This window comes from Theobroma cacao, chromosome 6 (genome assembly GCF_053813885.1).
Source record: "Theobroma cacao isolate CCN51 chromosome 6, ASM5381388v1, whole genome shotgun sequence".
NCBI classification, from domain to species: Eukaryota; Viridiplantae; Streptophyta; class Magnoliopsida; order Malvales; family Malvaceae; genus Theobroma; species Theobroma cacao.
The window spans coordinates 26228826-26248965 of NC_142644.1; the positions used below are offsets into that span (position 1 = coordinate 26228826).

The 20140-nt window shown below is 36.6% G+C and overlaps 3 protein-coding genes across 3 annotated transcripts; 2 read left to right on the forward strand and 1 right to left on the reverse strand.

The window, feature by feature from the left end:
• Positions 1-2842: 2842 nt before the first annotated feature.
• On the forward strand, positions 2843-7139 carry LOC18596310 (Remorin family protein). The gene is made up of 5 exons (XM_018122601.2): positions 2843-3696; positions 3780-4335; positions 4887-5397; positions 5474-5555; positions 6658-7139. Exons 1-5 carry the CDS (start codon positions 3640-3642, stop codon positions 6877-6879), a joined length of 1428 nt encoding a protein of 475 aa, XP_017978090.1. The 5' UTR covers positions 2843-3639; the 3' UTR covers positions 6880-7139.
• Positions 7140-8564: 1425 nt separating this feature from the next.
• LOC18596311 (proteasome subunit alpha type-5) lies at positions 8565-11828 on the forward strand. The gene is made up of 10 exons (XM_018123449.2): positions 8565-8626; positions 8704-8749; positions 8836-8917; positions 9112-9192; positions 9792-9905; positions 9987-10088; positions 10305-10363; positions 11051-11153; positions 11388-11453; positions 11558-11828. Exons 2-10 carry the CDS (start codon positions 8736-8738, stop codon positions 11648-11650), a joined length of 714 nt encoding a protein of 237 aa, XP_017978938.1. The 5' UTR covers positions 8565-8626; positions 8704-8735; the 3' UTR covers positions 11651-11828.
• Positions 11829-12673: 845 nt separating this feature from the next.
• LOC18596312 (alanine aminotransferase 2, mitochondrial-like) lies at positions 12674-18706 on the reverse strand. The gene is made up of 15 exons (XM_018123448.2): positions 18369-18706; positions 17568-17618; positions 17231-17281; positions 16654-16719; positions 16508-16569; positions 15749-15827; positions 15562-15666; positions 15359-15469; positions 14949-15086; positions 14793-14867; positions 14551-14671; positions 14285-14439; positions 13844-13918; positions 13354-13557; positions 12674-12991 (listed from the first exon to the last, which is right to left on the reverse strand). The coding sequence occupies exons 1-15, from the start codon at positions 18576-18578 to the stop codon at positions 12875-12877; spliced, it is 1620 nt and encodes a 539-aa protein (XP_017978937.2). The 5' UTR covers positions 18579-18706; the 3' UTR covers positions 12674-12874.
• Positions 18707-20140: the final 1434 nt, after the last annotated feature.

Here is a 20140-nt window from a genome sequence, read left to right on the forward strand (position 1 = left end):
TCTGCCCAACATTTTCGCAGAATGAATTCCCTTTGTTTCCAAGTCTGTCTACATGAAATTACAAAGCTTGTTGACTTATAAATCTTTACCTAATTGCATCCAAATAAATTTATATATAGTCCTTTCTTCAAAAAGCAGAATTCTAATTTCCTTTCTTTCAAATTAAAAAAAAATAAATCTTTACCTATTTGTAGATAGAAATAAAGAACATCATTTTAGAACCAGAAAATTGAACATCCCATAAAATGGCGACAACACATTTCCTTTCATCTGAATGTCACATGGAGGGAATTGTCAAAGGAAAGGGACCCCAATTTAGGAGGGAAAAAGAACAGTTGAATGGTGGACATTTGAAGCGATGGAAATAATGTGAAGTAGATAAACAGCATGGGAATAACGTATGCACCTCTTGTTGAATAAAATAATGCCCTCAATTCAATTTTTTATGCCCATTGAACTCCAATGATAAGGGTTTCAGCTTTCCTATCTCTATAAAATGATTGAGATTGCAACTCTCTCCCTAGTCCTTATCCATGCTATGCTATCCTATCCCTTCCCCAGTGGATATTTTCATTACTCGTCACAGTAAAATGTCAGCAATTAGACTTAGTCAGTCTGCCTATGTTAGTAAAACATTTTCCCATCCATCAACCTTAACTGTTTATTCGAACAATTGCCTTTAACTTTTGCAGTTAGAGTCGAAATTCAGAAAGCTACCACCCAAAGACTAGATAAGCAAAATCTCCCCCGGTAAAACCTTTTCCATTGACAAAACTTATAGCTCGAAAAGGTTAATTAACAATAGTGTAATGCATACGTCGTAATTTGTGATACTTTAGTTTTCTTTTCTTTTTTATTAAACTATATTGATTAATGTAATTTCTTATGGTATGATGACAACGTGGGACCTTGGAATTATCATTAAAGTAAGCATTAGATTACGTCTGAGTTTAATCATGGAGGTAAATGATAAGATATTATAATCCTTGTGGTGTTAATTCCTTTCAGAAAAAGTCAAATGCTTGCTGGGTTGCAACTGTGGGCTACACGTTGGCAAGCAGAAGTGTTTATTGTTTTTCCAACCAATCACATTTCTAAGTGTGCAAAAGAGGCTAAGCTGTCTTGGATTCATTTTTTTTGGTTATATCGTGGCATTGCAGAAACAGCTATGGATTCAAGACCTCACATCCATTTCAATGCAAGACGTATTAGGGTAAAAAGGAAATGATACCCCCATTATTGACAACTGAGATCTTGTTCTAATTAACCACTTCTATCTTCTTGTGTTCAATCATTGAACCCAGATTTCTGATGAGACGATGCTTGACCCTTTTCTTTTAAATAATCCATGCATACAATGCTGTGACCCTACCCAACAAAATGTCACCAAATTTACATTACGATAGGGAATGAAAACCTTATTACAATCGCATGCTTTTGCTTCATGCTCACCAGCAGAATTCGCCCTCACTATCTACTGCTTTATCAAAACCTGGCAATGGTACTATTTGATAATAACATTTTCATAAGATCGGCCAAGGACCATGGCTTATGGGAAGATACTTTTTTCTTTGTACGTATATAAATGACTGTGGCATTCAATTCGATCATCAATCACTCATATTGGACTGAAAACAGCAATCAAATTTTGAAAAGCCCAACTACTGTCGATTCATGTTCAACTGTCCCAGGAACCCATAGTCCAGCTACCTGCTGGGTCCTGGGCTTCTTCCTGTAGGCTACAGCTAAGGCCTTATTCAATGAAGGCTGGACCACATTGTATAGAAATACATACTGAAATTCTTTCTCCCTGTTCTTTTTTTTTCATTTATTATTCACTAACTTGGTTGTATTAGAAAAACAACTTCCTGTTTCTTTATTTGCTTCAACTATATGTTAAAACTTGAAAATAAAATCTCAAAGAAAATAAAGAGAAGACACCATCTTAACTGTACTACCGTCGTTCACTTCTATTCAATTGATGTAGAGGACATTATATTGTGTTGGATTTCAGATCAAACTGGTTTGTGTGTTTGTGTCTGTTGAACCAAACCAAGTTTAAACGTTTTAAGTAGTGGCAATGAGTTTATTACAACCAATTTAATTTTAGACATGATTTATTAATATGACATAAAATTAATAAAATTTTAATTTTGTATAATTGCAATTGTGTCAACTCGTTATAATACAAAAATATTTATATCTTATACGGTTTAACATATCAACTTCGTATATGACATGTTTATATGTATTTAATTAATTATATTAATAAATTACTTTAAATTATTCAACACATTTAATATATTTAAACTCATTTAAAATATATAAAATAATTTATTATTTGTATTTAAATAAGTCAATCATATCTCAAGGAATAAATTATGCCACATCTAAATAGATTATTTGCATTGAAGTATGCTAATCGTATTATATCACAGATTTTAATATGATTAACTAATCATATCATATTTATGTAGACTTATTTCTAAATTAGACTTTTATCTTTACATGACAGAATGTAGCCATGCTAACACAATTTGTCAGCCCAAATGAATGATCTACTCTTAACTTAAACACTTTCAATGCTTAAATAAGAGTATTTATTTATTTGATAATTCTATGGACCTTTTTTCTTGTACCAAAACATAAAATGACAACACGAGATAACTGTACAGATTTTATGAACTAAAGTATGAAATTATGGTACATGTCAATGTTTAATGAGTCATGTCAATTCTGACATGATTATAATGCTTTTCTGAATTTGAAAGAGATGCTTACTATTCGCCTAGGCCTAGCAGTAATTATAGTAGTTGTATTGATTTGAACAGGGCATCGCTCCAACCCCCAACTATCCAAACTACAAAGAACCAATTTTCTTCACAAAGAAATTATCCTAAAAGCATAAAACTACGGGGAGCATTCAGAAGTGCTCCTGGAAAAAAGAGATGGTTTTGGAACATGGAAGGACAAAGAGGGACAAAAGTTTAACTAGTGCTTTCCTGCACTGCAGCAGCTTATGAGCCTATGAACCATGAAATGCTCGCTCTAAACTAGAGATAAAATCCAATAAGAAGCTTCCCAAAAAAAAAAGGAAAGAGATATAACCAATAAAAACTTACTTCCTCTTGTCATTTCTCTGCTTTAAAGGCAGGATCGCAGGAGTGCAGCACAGAGCTGATGACTCAAGAGTCAAGGGTTCTTTCTTCTTTTTTTTTTTCCCCCCCTCTTCTTGTAATATTAAATTATGTTCACCTCCCAAAGTCCCTCTTCTTTTGATGAAGTACTGTTTCGTCTCCTAGCTTATCTAATTCTGTGAGACTAGGACAAGGTGTCACTGTTGTTTCATTTTGAAAGGGAAGCATTCAGACAGAGATCAAAGCTTTGTTAAGTGCCTATTCCGTGTGGGTCTCATTACCAGTATACTGGTCCATAGTTTCTAGTAGTCAAAGCTTTTTCCTTGTTTAGCTAACACTGTTCAACTCCTTCTCCAATCGCTTTCTCATGACACATTTGTAGTAGTGTATCAAAACTGATGCATCTGGGCAAACCCACTTCACCAAGTTACCGAAAAGAAATTGTTGCACATCCAAGAAAATTCTTCTAGCCAAGCACAAAATCAGTTATCTTCAACAAAACATGGATCTTGCAAGTCCCAAATACTTTCCAGCTCCACCTTTATTTCCATCTAATGGGGTAATGAGCTTAAAGATCCCACATTTGTTTTGTTCTTATTTTTCTTGTTTTTGTGTCATAGCATTTGCTTTCATGTAATTCAGGAACCACCGCTGGAGACTACTGCAAGCCTTTATGGAGAAAGCAAGGACAACCCATTTGCAGACACTTTCCCTGACCCACTTTGCGAGCTTAATCTCAAGGAGACATCTGACTTTGTCAAGTCATTCCCAATGGCAGCTTCAAACAACAACACAGATAACAGAGGAGGAGGGTTTTTGGATGTTTCAATTCAGAGAAGGAGAGGAGTGAACTCGGTCACTACACAGAGGAGAGTTTTGGAAGCTCCTTCTACACCAGGTAGGCCAGTTTTCAGCTTCAGTGGTGGCAATTTTGCCAGAAAGAGCTTTCCTTCAAAGTGGGATGATGCAGAGAAATGGTTGATCAGCAGTTCTTGCCATGAGTCTCCTGCTCATACCATCAAGCCACCACCTGAGTCATCAAAGATGGCTAAACAATTTGATAACTATAAGCAACAAACTGATGTATTTGCGGAGAAATCAAGGGTCATTGAGGAAAATGTTCCTAAGGTTGTCACGAGCTTTAACCCAACCGGCGGCTTTGGTGGAATCCCAGGCTCTACAGATGTCCTTCTAAAAGGTAGGATCTATCAACACTTCAAGTCTTCAACGTTAACCAAAGTTTTGGTCATCGTGATAGTCTTTTTCTTTCCCCTTTTTGCCTTTTAAAAGCTTCAGAGTACTCTAAACTGGTCCACTGTTTGATTACTTACCCTTTTGGATAAGAACAAAAATCCAGAATGGTTTTTCATTGCTTTGGATTAGAATTAACAATTAGGACTTCTTTTTTGTCTCTTTATCCCTCTCCATAAACGGGCTCTTAAATCCTGTGGTTTATTGTTTTAGTTGCCAGCTGAAAAATACCATTAGGCCCCAAGTGATGGCCATTTGTATATGCAGAACTTTATTTAGTTCAACTCTTCAACTAGACAGAGCAACTTTTTCTTCATCAAATGAAATTCTCCTTGTGATTACAGCAATCCACCTTGTGCGAAGTGAAATAGTTTCTTGAAAGCTTATGCTTAATATCACTCTTGTTTTAATTATAGCTCTCTTGATTGGAGGAGGACTTGGTGTAAAAATTTGGTTGAAATTGAGCGACACTTACTTTTATCTTATTAATCATTGTAGATAAGTTCACGGATGAGGTAGAACCGATTTTACCAAATTTCAGATGCTCCGAGCCCTCAAGAGAAGGGTTTCTTTTCAGGAACTCAGTATGTGAAACCATGAAAGATGCAGGCACTGAAGTATTCCATGGGGTTAAACATAAAGATGTTGGGACAGAAATGACTCCTCTAGGAAGTTCCACAACTTCTAGATGCCACACACCATGCAAGAGCTCATCGCCTGCACGTCATAACACACCTGCTAATAGGTCTGGTCCATTGGCATCCGCCAATTCCAATAGTTCCAATAGCACGATTGACATTTCCCAGCTGCAAGAGTGTCATTTAGCTAAGCTACAACTTGGGACGCAATATGACTCCATCACATCGAATTGGAGCTCAAGGGAAGAGGAGGAGGAAGAAGTGTCAAAGAGCCTTAGACATTTCGAGACCGGCAGTGCATGCCGGAAAAGTGTTTCTGATTCGAGAGCTGCTGCGTGGGAGGAAGAGGAAAGGACAAAATGCTGCCTGAGGTAATGAGGTAAAAGATTTGTAGCATTGTCTGTGTATTATGTGGCACATCAGTAATGATTGTTATCTGTATCACAGGTATCAGAGAGAGGAAGCAAAAATCCAAGCTTGGGTGAACCTCCAAAGTGCCAAAGCAGAAGCTCAATCAAGAAAGCTCGAGGTACTTTTCCAACCTTTTTTGGTCTTATGAGCTACTTTTTTAACTATTCATCATGCGTGTTGGTACTTCAAAGTTCAATGGTTGTCTTTGAGCCCAAATTTCTTTTGCTGCAATTTTCTCATTTACTGCTACCGGCAGAGCAAACTATGATATAAGTATCTCAAACCCCTAACATCGTCTTGTCTACCTAGAGGAATAAGTGCGCTATGATGCTGTCGTCGGTTAGGACTGATTTTAGTCATTTCGTGAACCCTTGTTTTCACATTGGAAATTAAAATATGAATCGAGTTTATCTGCGCCTTTTCGGCTTATATTTTCTTTAAGTGAATGTGCTATGTGGACTATACTTTGGAAGTGTTATCCTAACTAATTAATGGCTTATTCTTCCTCGAGCCACCCGCTACTCTACCACACCTTTCATCTCTTTCTTTCTTGACCAGTCCACCTCTGTAGGAGTGTCTTCCCTCAATTCAATATACTTTTTATCTGCATGCTTCTCTCCTTAATAATGTAGACAAAGGTTAAAAAGTGCCTATACGTACTTAATATTTATAATATAAAACATTACTTAATAATATATGAGAAGAAAGCTAAAAGTCATCAAGTCTCTATTTTTATACTGGTAGCGTGGTGGTTGTAACTTGTAAGCCCATGTGAAGATCTAGCATTTAGAAATTCGTGGGGAATTGGAATATTTACTTAAGCTGGGTTGTCTCCTGCTCGGAAGCTTGGTTCTTAGGTATTGTTAAATAAAATAAGCTCTAGAGTAATTAATAAAGCTTGCTCTCCATGTAGCTCCAACTGTTGCCTCTTGTACTCCACCTGCATTGTGTAGTGCAAGAGATAAGAGGTTGTTCAAAATGACGGCTGATAATCTGATTAGTTTATATGCTTTCCCGGTTCCCGGTCAAAACAGGGTGTTTACACCTAATGCAAGATTAATCAGAAAAAAAAAATACCGGGAATTACTAACATGGTCTAACACCTTTTTAGTTTAGGGTCATGCAAGCATTTGACTTTGATTTATTCTATTATGTGCCAATAATCTCTCAGTGGACTGACATTGTATATGGTATGTTATGTTCTGAACTGAGCTTTTCAGGTGAAAATACAAAAGATGAGATCGAACTTAGAAGAGAAATTAATGAAGAGAATGGCAGTTGTTCATCGAAAATCAGAGGAATGGAGAGCAGTGGCCCAGCAACAACACGCTGAGCAAACGCAAAGGGCAACAGAGCAGGCGCAGAAGATAATGAACCGAAATAACTCCCTTATGTCTGGCCACAGCTCGTGTGGTTGCTTCCCCTGCAATAACAGCCCCTAATGAAGATTCAAAATACAGATCATCTCCAATCCCCATTGTGTATCTCTTAGATTCTAGGAAAACCCAAAACCTCATTCTTGCAAAGCTATTGTGTAGAAAAATCACATCAATAGCAGTAGCAAGTATCAACAGGACTATTAAAAATGGGATCATCTTCTAAAAAAGGTTTCACCATTTTGATACAAGTGGTACAAATATTGCCTTGTCCAATGTCATGCTGTGCCAATAACATGACGATTGCTGTGCCAACAGCTTACCTCTATCTTCAAATTATTTTGGTTGTGACCCACCACAAGGAACTTGTCTTTTTTTTCCTTTAGCAAGCACAAGGAACTTTTCTGCTTGTGGACCAATTCTTTTACAAGTCGTTTGTAAATTCTTTCCCCTGGTAGCTCTTATAACGCACTGATTATTGCACTGATGTAGACCTGAAGCTGGATTTCATACTAGATTTTGGTTTCCGTTCCTCTATGCGAATCTTTCAATCTAGGACCGGAGGTGACTTTATTGCTTACATTCTCACTGGAGATCACGTGATTGAAGAAAATAATCAACTACTCACCATCAAAAGGTATATGTCTACAAATTAATGGTTTTATTATATATGTTGCAGTCCCATCATAAAATTTTTGATGAATTAATGAGTTCTGCATGAAAACGCTTCCCTAAAATCAAAGAGGTCCTGCCCTGTTTCGTAATCCAGGTCCAATCATTAGACAGTACTCACCATATATTGACAAGTGGCCATACCCTAACCCCGAACGACCAAGCCTGGTTGTCCACACCCTAGGAAACAAAAACTGTTTATATCCACAAGATAAATATTTCACCTCAAAAAACTTGAAGCTACCAACAACAACCATGTATTTTCCCCATGCAGAAGACTAAGCACTGATAAAAGTTTTAACAGTAGTAGCTTTTGTCTGTCTGGTTTCTGATCTATCAGCCTTCATTTTCACGCTCTTTTGGCGGGCTAAGCCTTTTGCTCTGGATCAACCCCATCATTGTCGAGTATGCACTGCCACAATATCTCAGGAAAAGATATCGTAAATGTCTTTGAGCGCATTTTTTGCGGATCAAAAAGCTACTAAGATGACAAATGATGGAAGAAAAACAAGGGCAAACAACCAGCAAAACACACAAAACCAGAAGCAGGAAAAAAAGAAAGAAAGAAATACTATAGTAGTAGTAGTAGTAGTAGCAGTGAAAGAAGGACAAGACAGATCTAGCTAGGATCTAGAGATTAGCTAACGGATGAGAAAGGTCCTTACAGTGCTGGGTAGGTGTGGGCTTTTGCTGCCTGGTGCAAAGGACACCATGTCACAAGTTGCGACTTTATTCATTGTATTGCAATTTGACCCTATATTATTTGCTATTGTGGGGTAAACTTAATTGAGGCAATTATTTTAACAGTATATTCACTTTAATTTTGTGAAGTAAAATTGGAAATAGATGAGACTCGAAGCCTAACTCCATGGATTGGACCTCCTCTTAAGGAAATGGGGCCATGCGCATGAGAAAAAGATATTGTCCAGAAAATGCCGGCCCATTAACATATTTGGAGTGGACAGATCTCTGCTGAAATAACATGGACCAACCCGGACATTTCCAACTAGCCCAGCCCAAGTGAAACGCAGCCGTTTTACCCTGGCTTGTTTCGCAAGAAGTCTAGAAGACCTTTACAAAAAGCACGAGCTTCTCTGTCTTCGCTCGGCTGCTCTTTCTCTCTCAGACACTCATTCACAAAGTAAATCCTTCTCATTTTTCTTATTCAAGTTTATTTTCTTTTCATAAATACACTAAATTTTTTGGGTTTTTCTTTAGGTTTTGTTAGATCTAATTCTAATCGATCCAACATGTTCCTCACCAGGTACATCAAAGTATATTTGTTACAGCTTTTTCTTTTATTTTCATTTTTTTAAGAAAAAATTGATGTTTGGTTATTGTTCTGTGAAGGACTGAGTATGATCGTGGGGTGAACACATTTTCTCCTGAGGGTAGATTGTTCCAGGTGGAGTATGCAATTGAGGCTATCAAGGTATAAACATTCTCTGTTTGTTTCCTTGGAAAATCAGCTAACTCTAAAAGCTCTCTCAAGGGAAAATTTTGTTTTCATTAGCATATTTACATCAATTAGTTTAACTCACAGCTAGGTAGGTGGTAATCTTTTCTTGTATTCAATTTTATTTGGTGCGTTTTAATGTAAATGGGGGTTTTTGAATTGAACTGCAGCTGGGTTCAACTGCAATTGGGATAAAGACGAAAGACGGTGTCGTGCTGGCTGTTGAGAAGCGTATTACTTCACCACTGTTGGTCTGCACTATTACTTGATTTGATGTTATTATATTGGCAAATTATTTCTGAAACTTGTATAAATAGCCTTCTATTGTTTGTAATAGAATGATTTGTTTTGTTGTGGCTTGTTTGCTAAACTGTAATATAAAAGGATATGTTTTTAAGAAATGGAGTTACATGAAGAATAAAGGAAGTGATGGTTAGCTGTTAGGGTCTTAAGGAGTACCTTTTAACAAATTAACGAGTATTCAGTTCCAAAATGTAAATGTCTGTTGGTGGGTTGGTGGTTAAGACGAAATTGGAAATCAGGGTCCAAGCAACGAAGTTTGCAATTGCTTATTCCTCCCATATTCCCATTTCATTGTTGGCTATGTGGTGTAATGCCTAAGACATGTCAAGTTTTCTATTCAACTAGCTACTACATAATTTTTCTCAATATGCTACTCCATACTCTGATGATTCCCTTGCCTGCCACTAGTTTACTGTACACTTGAAACTACACCCATCTTGTTAAAAAACTACTGCAAATCCAGGATGTAGCATGTGTGACATATACTATGTGAAGTGTAGACTATTGCAGCTTCTATCAGGCATCATAGCTCTGAAATCTCTTTCAGGAACCCAGCAGTGTTGAGAAGATTATGGAAATTGATGCGCATATAGGATGTGCCATGAGTGGGTTGATTGCTGATGCACGTACACTTGTTGAACATGCACGAGTTGAGACTCAGGTACCATAGTTGTTAGTGCCATCATTCTTTGATATGTATTGATATGTACCTTTTATGCTGATTTCTTTTACATTCACACAGAACCACAGATTCTCATATGGTGAGCCAATGACTGTGGAGTCCACAACACAAGCTCTTTGTGATTTGGCCCTTCGATTTGGTGAAGGAGATGAAGAATCCATGGTACAATTTCATATCTTTTGTGTAAATAGTTGTAGCAATTTCCATTTCTGTGTCTATGATGCTTTTTGCTCATCTTGGTAAGCAATAAAGGGAGGGTCACACCCAGTATGACTCATGTAATAATGCATTTAGTTTCTTTTGCCATCTGATATAGGATTCTGCTATGGCATTACTTTTGAAGTGCTTACTCACTCTCAGTAACATATTTCTTTGCAGTCTCGACCATTTGGGGTGTCTCTTCTCATTGCTGGTCATGATGAGAATGGACCAAGCTTGTAAGTATCAGATAATTTTACAATGTGTTGGCTTCCTGTGGATATTTCTTTCAATGTATTAGAAAGATGAATAAAATCTTGGTACATTGTAGCATTTTTAGGGCCAACATTTCTCCTAACCATGCCACTAGTCATGGAACTACCATTTAAGAAAGCCACCTGTTAACAATTACTGTCACCACAATTAAAACAGTCCCCATTAACTGGTAGGCTGGTTTCACAATATATGCATTTGCAAAGGATAATTCAATAGAGGTATTATTACAATGCACATTCTTATTGTTGCCTGCTTGTTTTAGATTGTGAAATTTAAGAAGTTAAAAGTGACAAGCCAAGAGAGCTAAATGCATTGGGTACTTGATGTGGCTAAGCATAACCCAACCTATTAATGCAAGATTGCATAGTCACACATCAAACACTGCATCCACCAAGTCAAGTTTGAAATAAGTCCATCCTTCTCAGTTACTTCTCAACTCAAAATTGTAGGCACATGATTATTGATCCATGTTGCATGGTTCTTTAACCTATGCTCCTCAGCTATTGATAATATATTGGTAGTTATAGATTCCTAGGAGTATTCAAATATGGTTCCTAGCAAATGCAAATAAAAATTTTGACTGCATGGTGCCGATAGGCATGCATATGTCTTGTGCTGTCATTTACCTGTTCACAACTTATTTTATGCAGATACTATACTGATCCCTCTGGCACATTTTGGCAATGCAATGCCAAAGCTATAGGTTCAGGTTCTGAAGGCGCAGACAGCTCTTTGCAAGAGCAATATAACAAGGTATCTTCACTACTGCTTATGTGTTGTTTTTCATCCTTGGGAGTGCTTCGCTTGGCAACTTGATTGATTAGAAGTCAACTTGTTATTAAGTTTTATGATATCTGGTAAAGCAATGTCTAATAAAACCAAAATTAACACACCATCTCGCAATAATAAGGTCCATTGTTTTGACTCATGCGTACATGTATGAGTTATATGGTGCTGATTAATGATGGATTTTAATTTTCCCTGCAGGACCTAACTCTTCAAGAAGCTGAAACAATTGCTCTGTCCATTTTAAAGCAAGTAATGGAAGAAAAGGTAAAGTTTTACATCAAATAGTAAGCAATTTTGGGATTGCACTGCATATATTTGTTTATTTTTATGGACCAATTCTCTGTTATTGAACAATGTTACCTTTACAGGTAACTCCCAACAATGTTGATATTGCCAAGGTAGCACCAACATACCATCTATACACCCCTTCTGAGGTGGAAGCTGTCATTACCCGTCTATGAGAATACTTGGTCATAATCAATCTTCCCATGCAAGAACTGCCTTTCCTTTCATAATTATGCATGAGTTGGGGAAGAGGCTTGTATTTGTTTCTTTTTGGTGTGGCATTAAACTAATCTACACTTCAGTTGGATGATTTAGTTACACCTGATCAGAAAAGAACCTTTTAATTGGATTTCATTGCATTCTCAAATTCTAGCTTGTGGTTACCGAATTTGCATTGTTGCTTTCTAGAGTCATTGTTTGGCCCTCATTTTTGTGGAATAGCAAGAATGATAAGTATAGAGGGTAAACTTGATTGCTTTGATGTTGGTAAAGGAGCTTTGATGGTTTCATTGTCACTTCAATCTCATTTTACAAATTGCACAGGATAGGAAATACATTTTTTGATAATCTAAAATCTAATCAAACATGAACGTGAGTATGTTAGCCATAATGATTTGAATTTGTTTATCAGTTTCATTGACGTGTTCTGGGTGGATAATTTCTCCTAAATTGCTCAAGTTCTTTGGTTTGTCGCAGAGTTATGGTTGTCTTACCAGGTGAATGATATGTCATACTTGGTTAAAAATTCTGCATTTGTTTTCCCGGTTCTTAACTTGTTCAAAATACATTGCATAAGGAATCTATTTGACAGCACCTTGCTGGGCAGACCAGTTGCATATCTAATATTTTAACTTTATTCTGGCATTAAATCATATAGCTACTCTTCTCTTGCATCAATTGCTATGATGCTTGGCAAGGCCTATCAGCATAGTCTGATATTGGTTACCTTTGTTCGAATGGCCAACTCATCCTTCTTTGCCTTCCTTGATGTTATTGTTTCAGAGATCAGTATGATCTTTGACAATACTTCAATTTTCTATCTGCCATAATCCCAATTCCGAAGATCACACGAGTCCATAGTCTTACAATTAAAGCAGGCAAAACATTGCCGTTCACTCAAGTACCATATTTTGGGCATTGATCACCCAATTTGGTATCAATGATCCAACTACTATTAGCTAGAGGATTGACCAGCCATATAACAAATGATCACAAAGTTTTTCATCAAGACATTACAATGTCAAGACTTGGTGGACATGCCAACACTACAATGTTGGGGTATCTTTCCGTCAAATAGAAAGATGGGGGGGAAAAAAGAACGCATTAACACAGTGTCCATCCATCTATATAAAAAGAAAGGGGCAGTCTTATTCTGAACTCTTTCCAAAGCTACCCCAGACTCAATCACGAAATTCATCCATGAAACTTTTATGGAAATCTGTTAGATGGGTGACAATGGCCGGAATCTTCTCTTCTTGAGGAAGTATTGTGCACCTAAAATGCCACGTGCCAGGAACCTATGACAAAATACCAAATGTCAATTATTGGCAAGGATAACAAAGAGGTAAATCAATTGGCATTGAAAACCACATCCTTGATGAACCAAAGAAATAACAGATAATGATCGAGTAATACAGTCATCAAGTATCCTTAAAATATTTAAGTTGATCCAATCAAATAGCCATTTCCCAAAACCTCATTCCTTTTGATTTTTAATTTATACTTTCAATTAATTAAAACATTCCAATTGCTAACATCTGAACACCATCCCATTTACCAAAATCTACCTTGTCAAAGGTATCTAACCTTTGTTCCTTAATCCCATTATCAGAGTTCCTAACCAAATTAAGCCGACATAATGGCCGGAATCAAGACTCACCTGCCCAAAGCCAGAACCAGGAACAACAACAATTCCAGTGGCACTGAGGAGACGACGACAGTAGAATGCATCTGGTGCTGTTTTTGCTACTTGAGCAGCTTTAATTGCCTTTTCAGGCAGGTGAATTCGGGGAAAGAGATACATTGCACCTTCTGCCTTGTTGCATGTTACACCTTCTAACTTGTTGAAGGCATCTTCCAATGTCTGAGTAATGAATAAAAACAGTATTATTGAAAAATAGTGTTGCGCTAAAATGACATAGTGTAATCTTAGACCCAGCAAAAGGGCACACTGAATCAAAACACCAGCTTGTTTTTCATTTAGGTGTCATTAATTGACAGATACACTGGCAAGCAACTGCAAGTTTCCAAATGTTTTGGTTAAGTACCATATGAGAATGTGGAATTGAGTATTCACTTTTGCTACAACTAAATATCAATGCCCCTTTATTCATATTATCTTAACTAACCCAACCAGAGAGAGGACTTACCTTTGCACGCCTTGCTAAAGCTGAGAGGATTCCATCTCTTTCAGCACTGTAGGATTCATAAGATTCATCTCCAACCTGCAAGTTTCATTTGCAACAGATACGACATGCAGTTAATATTATCATAGGGCATGATATAATTCAACCGATGATAAGCTTCCCATGTAAACATAATATATTAATCCATTATCCCAGAAAAGTACTACCCTAAACACCAAGTTATGTACCAGACAGTGCCCAAATGGTCAACCATGGTAAAGCATAATAGTTGGAAGATTTAAATGCTTTCTCCTATTATGAGCTTCTTCTATAAGAACCAATGCTTACAAGCATCTAGTCCAAGCTCAAATTCATCCAGACTTATTCTGTCTTATGTTTATACCATACATCCAATATCAGAGGAATAAACACAGAGAGCTGATTTTAAATGGCAAAAGACTTAACCTTGGGAGGACTCATGACAAGGCTAGCAAGAACTTGACCAGAGATGTTAGAACACAGATTCACCGATGCCACTTTGTATATCTGCTCCCTGACATCAGCACCAAACCCAGTAACCTCCATATAACCTCCCCTTTTTCCACACTCTCCATAATACCCTGGAGACAGTAAAAGAGTGCATGTTCTTTAAGTCAAAATTCCATAATTTGCATAAGTTCTTTCACCTTCTATAGACGCAATAACTAGAACTAAGATAAGACCAATTTTACCTTTTGAAACTGACTGAAAAGATACCAACGATATATCCTTCTCGCCATAACCCATAGACCGGGAAACCTTCTTAAAAGAGTGGAATTTCTTGTCAGGTACATAAACATTTTCCTGGTAAACCTGTAAACCATAGGTGGTTATTAAGGTCAATGCAGGAGCTGACTCACCCAAGGGGTTCACACCAGGAAAGCAATGTCATTGCCAACAAATGGCAAAGGCAGAAAAATACAAATCACCCTACCTCATCTGCTAGCAGAACAAGACCTTCTTGCTTGCAGAACTCCACAATTGCCCTCTGGTTTTCCTCAGCAAGAACCTGCAATCACAATCAAGTAAAAACGAAATTCAAGACACTTCTTCATTAGAATATACTTTTGCAAAGCTTATTATAGATTACCTGTCCTGTTGGGTTGCCTGGATTTATTACAACCAAGGCCCTAACTGTGATGCCCTTGGATCTGGCGGTCTCCAGTTGTTTCTTAAGCTCAGATACTTCCAAACCCCAACCTGTAGCTTCATCAAGATAGTATGGAACCTGAAAAAAGCCAAACCAAAGCTGTGATCAGAACAGAGTATCCAACAAACTGCTGAATGATAAAAGAAATCCTATTTTCTACCATTTTACAAGTCCTACAAAGAATGGCAGCTCAAAACTAATCCTCAAGAAACATAAGGCAACTTTATTTTGGTCAGTTATAACTAGGCCAATAAACAACAAAATGCTAGTACTCCAGTGACAGCTAAAGAACCAGCAAGCTTACAAATATTTAAAAATCTAAATGATGCTTTAACATATTATATGCATACCAAAGTTCCACCATGGAGAGCAATTGAAGCAGAGTATAAAGGATACTGAGGGATGGGACAGAAAATACCATCCTTCTCAGATCTTATCAGTAACTGCATCATCATATGCACCTGCAGATAAGGAGGAAAACTCCATTCTGTTATACATGCAACCATGAGGAACCATCATTCACAAAAGGAAGAAGGTTTGTATTGAAACTTACTGCAGGGCTGGCACCATCTGTCAAGAAAATATCATTTGGATCAGCAGGAAAACCATCACGGGCCTCAATTCCAGCGGCAATAGTATCACGTAGTCCCTTGATACCCTGCATCGAAAGAAACAAAAAATTATGAGTCATATGCAAGTATAAATTGTCAAAGTTCCCTGATGTGAGCACTGATCACAACCTGGCTATGACTGTAGGCACCAGTTGCCCTCCCAGGAATTTGATCAAGAATTTGCCAAGCCCGGTCAATGGAGTCCGCACTGCAAAAGGCCCACAAGCCAAATTATATGAGGCAGAGGAATGACTGTCAATGAAAAACCAGTAATCACTAAAGCTATGGCTAGCAGAAGAGAACATCTCTTTGTGTTTTGCCTTTCTTGGGGCTTAATCAAAGTTGAGTGACTTTCAGCAATTGTCAACCACCAAGCATAGATTTCTGTGAGGAAATCTAGCTAGCAGGAAAATTTTCTCCTTCTATTCTTACAGACTCAAGCCAAAAACGAAGTTCTTTAGCAAAATGTAAGTGAAAGAGAATAGTTCATCCAGACATCTACCACCATATCAGCTCAGGTGGTAAGAAGGTGGGGTTTGTATGGAGATTCTAGGCCCATACCAATGTTGATTCTCCAGTATTCAGAGTCCAACATAATTCTAAGTGCCAATGTTTATTTAGATTGAAGCGGAGGGAGGGGGAGGGAATGTATAAATGTGGCAGTAAACATAGCATTTTAAATTTGTGCACAGTCAAGCAAGACACAAGGGGTAATATGTATATCTTATACTCATACCCATTATGGCATAGATAAGCCCATTGAAGGGCCCAGGTTAAACAACCAATCTCAAAACTGAAATCTATATCAGGTGATGAAAACAAATTAAACAATTATTAAATTTAACAGAAGCAACCGCAAAGCAGATGGCCGATAGTAATTCTCCATACCTGAACAAACCCTGCGTTTCACTTTTGTCCAAAATGGATGGATGGTCGCATAATGCAAGAACCTATTACAGAGATCCTAATTAGAATTGCTTAATTCAAATGACACAACTTTATGGTAATCTATCACTTAGTAACGAAAAATCAACCTCTCGGAAAAAGGTTATCGGCTGCTGACCAAGAGACTGAGGATTACCAATGTTGCAGTACAGAATCTGCAAAAAGATGATTAACATTTAATGCAAAATTTAAACAACTGGTACAGAGTGTCGAATAAAAGTTTACGTAATACAATTATAACAAAAAATCAATGTCTGAAGGGTCAACAACCCCCCCCCCCCCCCCCCCCCCCCCCCTCTCCCCCCTCTTCCCTATTTCTACTCCTCTATGGGACCTTCATTATGCCTTTCTTAGAGAAGAGGCATTTTGAATAGAGTTCATTACTTCTTCACAAGAAATAAACAATAACCAGCCTACAGAATTCCACAACCATCAAAGTCAGCCAAACATACGCACACATCCAACCAAAAGAGCCTCTTCATTGTACTTTGGAGTTGCACACCCTTATGCAATCAATCATTAACAAATGGTAATATGATATAAGTATAACATGTTAATTCAACCACAGGAAAGCCAAAGGAAGGGGAAGAGGTATTGTCTCATTGAAGTATAAATGGGACTCCAAGTGTCCATTAAAGTAAACTGTAAATAAATAAAGAAATATACCTCTTCAAAGGGATGAGCCTCTGGCTTAGTCTGTATCTCTTCTTGCAATTTCTGAGAGAGATTAAAAAAATATGATTAAAGGACTATTTCATAAATTTCACACATAAGAACATCCAGCTTAATATACCATCCTATATTGGCAGCATTTGCTTCAAATTTTCTAAAACATAATGAAAACTTTCAACCAACATGGACATCAAGGCTGTAATCACCTAAAGCCACCTTTTAGCCCCATTTCCAGTTATGCTTGGATGTGCATACAAGCATGAGAATATGACTTTCAACAGAAATAAAATTGTACAAATACATTAAAGATGACAGCAGATTGGCATACTACCTGGGCAAGGGAGACAATCTCGCCACGGACAGCATACTCACATTCTAGGACCTGCTCATAAAAACAGAAGTAGTGATAAGGAAACAGAGTGATCACACAAAAGGTATAAGCTGGCTCAATCAGGAATGAGAATATTGCATATCCTGAATCAATACAAAGATGAACTCATAAACTTGAATGATTTAAATATCCACTTAATGCTATTGCTTCAAAAATATTAGAGAAAAAAAAACTCTAAACCCGCAAATCTGTTTCTAATTTGCAAATGTAGTGAGCTTAATGAAAACAACTTGCTTAATTAGAGCACAAAAGGAGTACAACCAATTCAGCAGATGTACTAAAAAATGGGTCACTACTCACTATAAAGCCACGATCAGATACATGCAAGAGAAAAAATTAAACTATTCCTGTGAAACACATATGCTACAAAAAGAGGAAAACATTAAAAGAAAGATACACATCAATAGTAAAGGAAAAGAATTAGATAAATAAGCACAACTTTAAATTATATGGTCAAAGACGTATACTTTTGAAAAAAAACAATACAAACGCAGCATACGAAGCATAAAACCCCAAAAAAGAAAATTATAAACCACCGCTTGAAACTCAGTAAGTTAAAAGAAAGAAACTTTAATAAAAAAAAACACATGCACACACAAGAGACACCCAGATTCAAAAACATCAAGAAATGAATTACCCAACATCAAATCAAACAATAATCAAAAGAAACGAGAGAAAGCAAGAGATATCCAGATTCAGAAGCACTCCAAATAAATTAAAAAAGTTAGCAAAAGGAAGCACCTTGGGGTTAATGGTATTAACAGTAACAGGAGGAGCCATTGTTGAAGAGGATGATGAAGACGGAGAAGAAGAAGGGGAGTCAGCAACAGGAGTAGAGGACAAGAAACGAAATGGGGATTGAGAAGAGGAGAGTAGGGGCCGTTGAAACTGATAGTTTTGACGCGAAGTTTCAAAGAGATTTCTAGCTCTGCCAATCACAAATCTCCGCATCTCGGTTTGAATATATATACACACTACACGCGTAAAATAAAAAGCAGAGAGAGAGAGAGAGAGAGAGAGGGAAAGGAAACAGGTGGGTTTTGGAAATAGAGAGAAGCGAGACAGCAGAGATTTTTAGACTGTCCTTTTTCGAGCAATTAAAGTCCTTTTTTCGTCGAAAGAATCGAAACTGACTTCCAGTTACAGTCACCTTTCACTTGGCGCCCACGGTTTGAGATTTTTGCATCTCCCGAAGACTTAACCTAACGATACCTCGGCTGCAGTTTTGTTTTCTTTTTCTTTCCTCCGCAAAATATTCAAATAAGTGATTAAATTATTTAAAAATATTAAATAATTTTTATTATATTTAATTAAATTTTTATATTTTTATTTTAAATTAAATAATTTTTATAATTAATAATTAATTATCATTAATAAAAATATCACTTATTATTTTATATTAATATAATATTAATATTATATTAATATAAAAATTTAAAATATCACGTAACGAGATTATCATATCAAATTAACGTATCGTATTAACATAGATTATTATATGTCAATATATCAAGTCATGCGTATCAAAATGATAATAAACATTTTCATTAATCTAATTATTAATTATAAAAAAAATATTTAACTTAAAATAAAATTATAAGAATTAATTTAGTTTAAAATAAAAATATAAAATGTTGATTGAATATAATAAAAATATAAAGATTTATTTATATTTCTTTAATAGTTTAAAGATTTTTATAAATATTATGTTATCTATAAATTTATTATACTGCCAAGAACTAATTATTTACTTTTACCAAACAAGTTTTGACATTACCATGTGCTTCTTTTCATTTTTTTTTTTTTGGATTTACCATGTGCTCCATGGACTTAGCACACACTGACACAGATCTAACGAGCCATGCCAACGTTTTTTGTCCTTTTTTTTTTATTATTTCTATTACCATTGATCCACCAACCCCTATTGGCTTACCTACTTAATAGTCCTAAAGTTTTTGTGCTCTATTATGTGTTTTTATAAGGGCTATTGTAAGAAGGTTTGGGGTCAATTAGTGTTCAAATTATTTATTTCTTGCTTGCGTTTGCATATTACCATTGCATCCACTTGACCAAAATAAATGAGGAGTGAGAGGACATAATACAAAGTTGAAGATTAATATTGATTGTTGTATAGTATTTAAATCAAATAGAGTTTGATTTCAACTTCCCTTCTCCCAACACATGCTTTAAAAACACATGGAGGCTGCCTTTGGCTTACATCACATCATTCATGAATTTGGATTTTCGGTTTTGGGCATGCTTGATGTATATTTTATTGAGTTAGCATAAGCATACAAGGCAGGCAAGGTGTGATTCCATTTTTACTCCGCACAATCCTTGGCTTTGTGGAGAAACAGTCCTTGAATTTTTGGTGTGGAAGGAAGAAAATCTAGAACAAATTTCAATGGAATGAAATGATCGAGCTTGTTGACAGCTGAGCCAAGTTATTCTTTTGGTAGAATAGAATGGCCAGAGACACAGGAATGGCCCAGCAGCCAAGTTATTCTTCTGTG

What these genes read in the sequence shown, in the direction of transcription:
- LOC18596310 (XM_018122601.2), top strand. Translation starts at nt 3,640, where the DNA reads ATGGATCTTGCAAGTCCCAAATACTTTCCAGCTCCACCTTTATTTCCA. An exon ending in TACAGATGTCCTTCTAAAAG is followed by an intron (nt 4,336 to 4,886) that starts GTAGGATCTATC and finishes TAATCATTGTAG; the next exon opens with ATAAGTTCACGGATGAGGTA. An exon ending in AGGACAAAATGCTGCCTGAG is followed by an intron (nt 5,398 to 5,473) that starts GTAATGAGGTAA and finishes TCTGTATCACAG; the next exon opens with GTATCAGAGAGAGGAAGCAA.
- LOC18596311 (XM_018123449.2), top strand. An exon ending in AAGGAGATGAAGAATCCATG is followed by an intron (nt 10,089 to 10,304) that starts GTACAATTTCAT and finishes ATTTCTTTGCAG; the next exon opens with TCTCGACCATTTGGGGTGTC. An exon ending in GATGAGAATGGACCAAGCTT is followed by an intron (nt 10,364 to 11,050) that starts GTAAGTATCAGA and finishes TATTTTATGCAG; the next exon opens with ATACTATACTGATCCCTCTG.
- LOC18596312 (XM_018123448.2), bottom strand. Translation starts at nt 18,578, where the DNA reads ATGCGGAGATTTGTGATTGGCAGAGCTAGAAATCTCTTTGAAACTTCG. An exon ending in GAAACGCAGGGTTTGTTCAG is followed by an intron (nt 15,828 to 16,507) that starts GTATGGAGAATT and finishes GGCCTTTTGCAG; the next exon opens with TGCGGACTCCATTGACCGGG. An exon ending in CAGGCAACCCAACAGGACAG is followed by an intron (nt 14,868 to 14,948) that starts GTAATCTATAAT and finishes TTGTGATTGCAG; the next exon opens with GTTCTTGCTGAGGAAAACCA.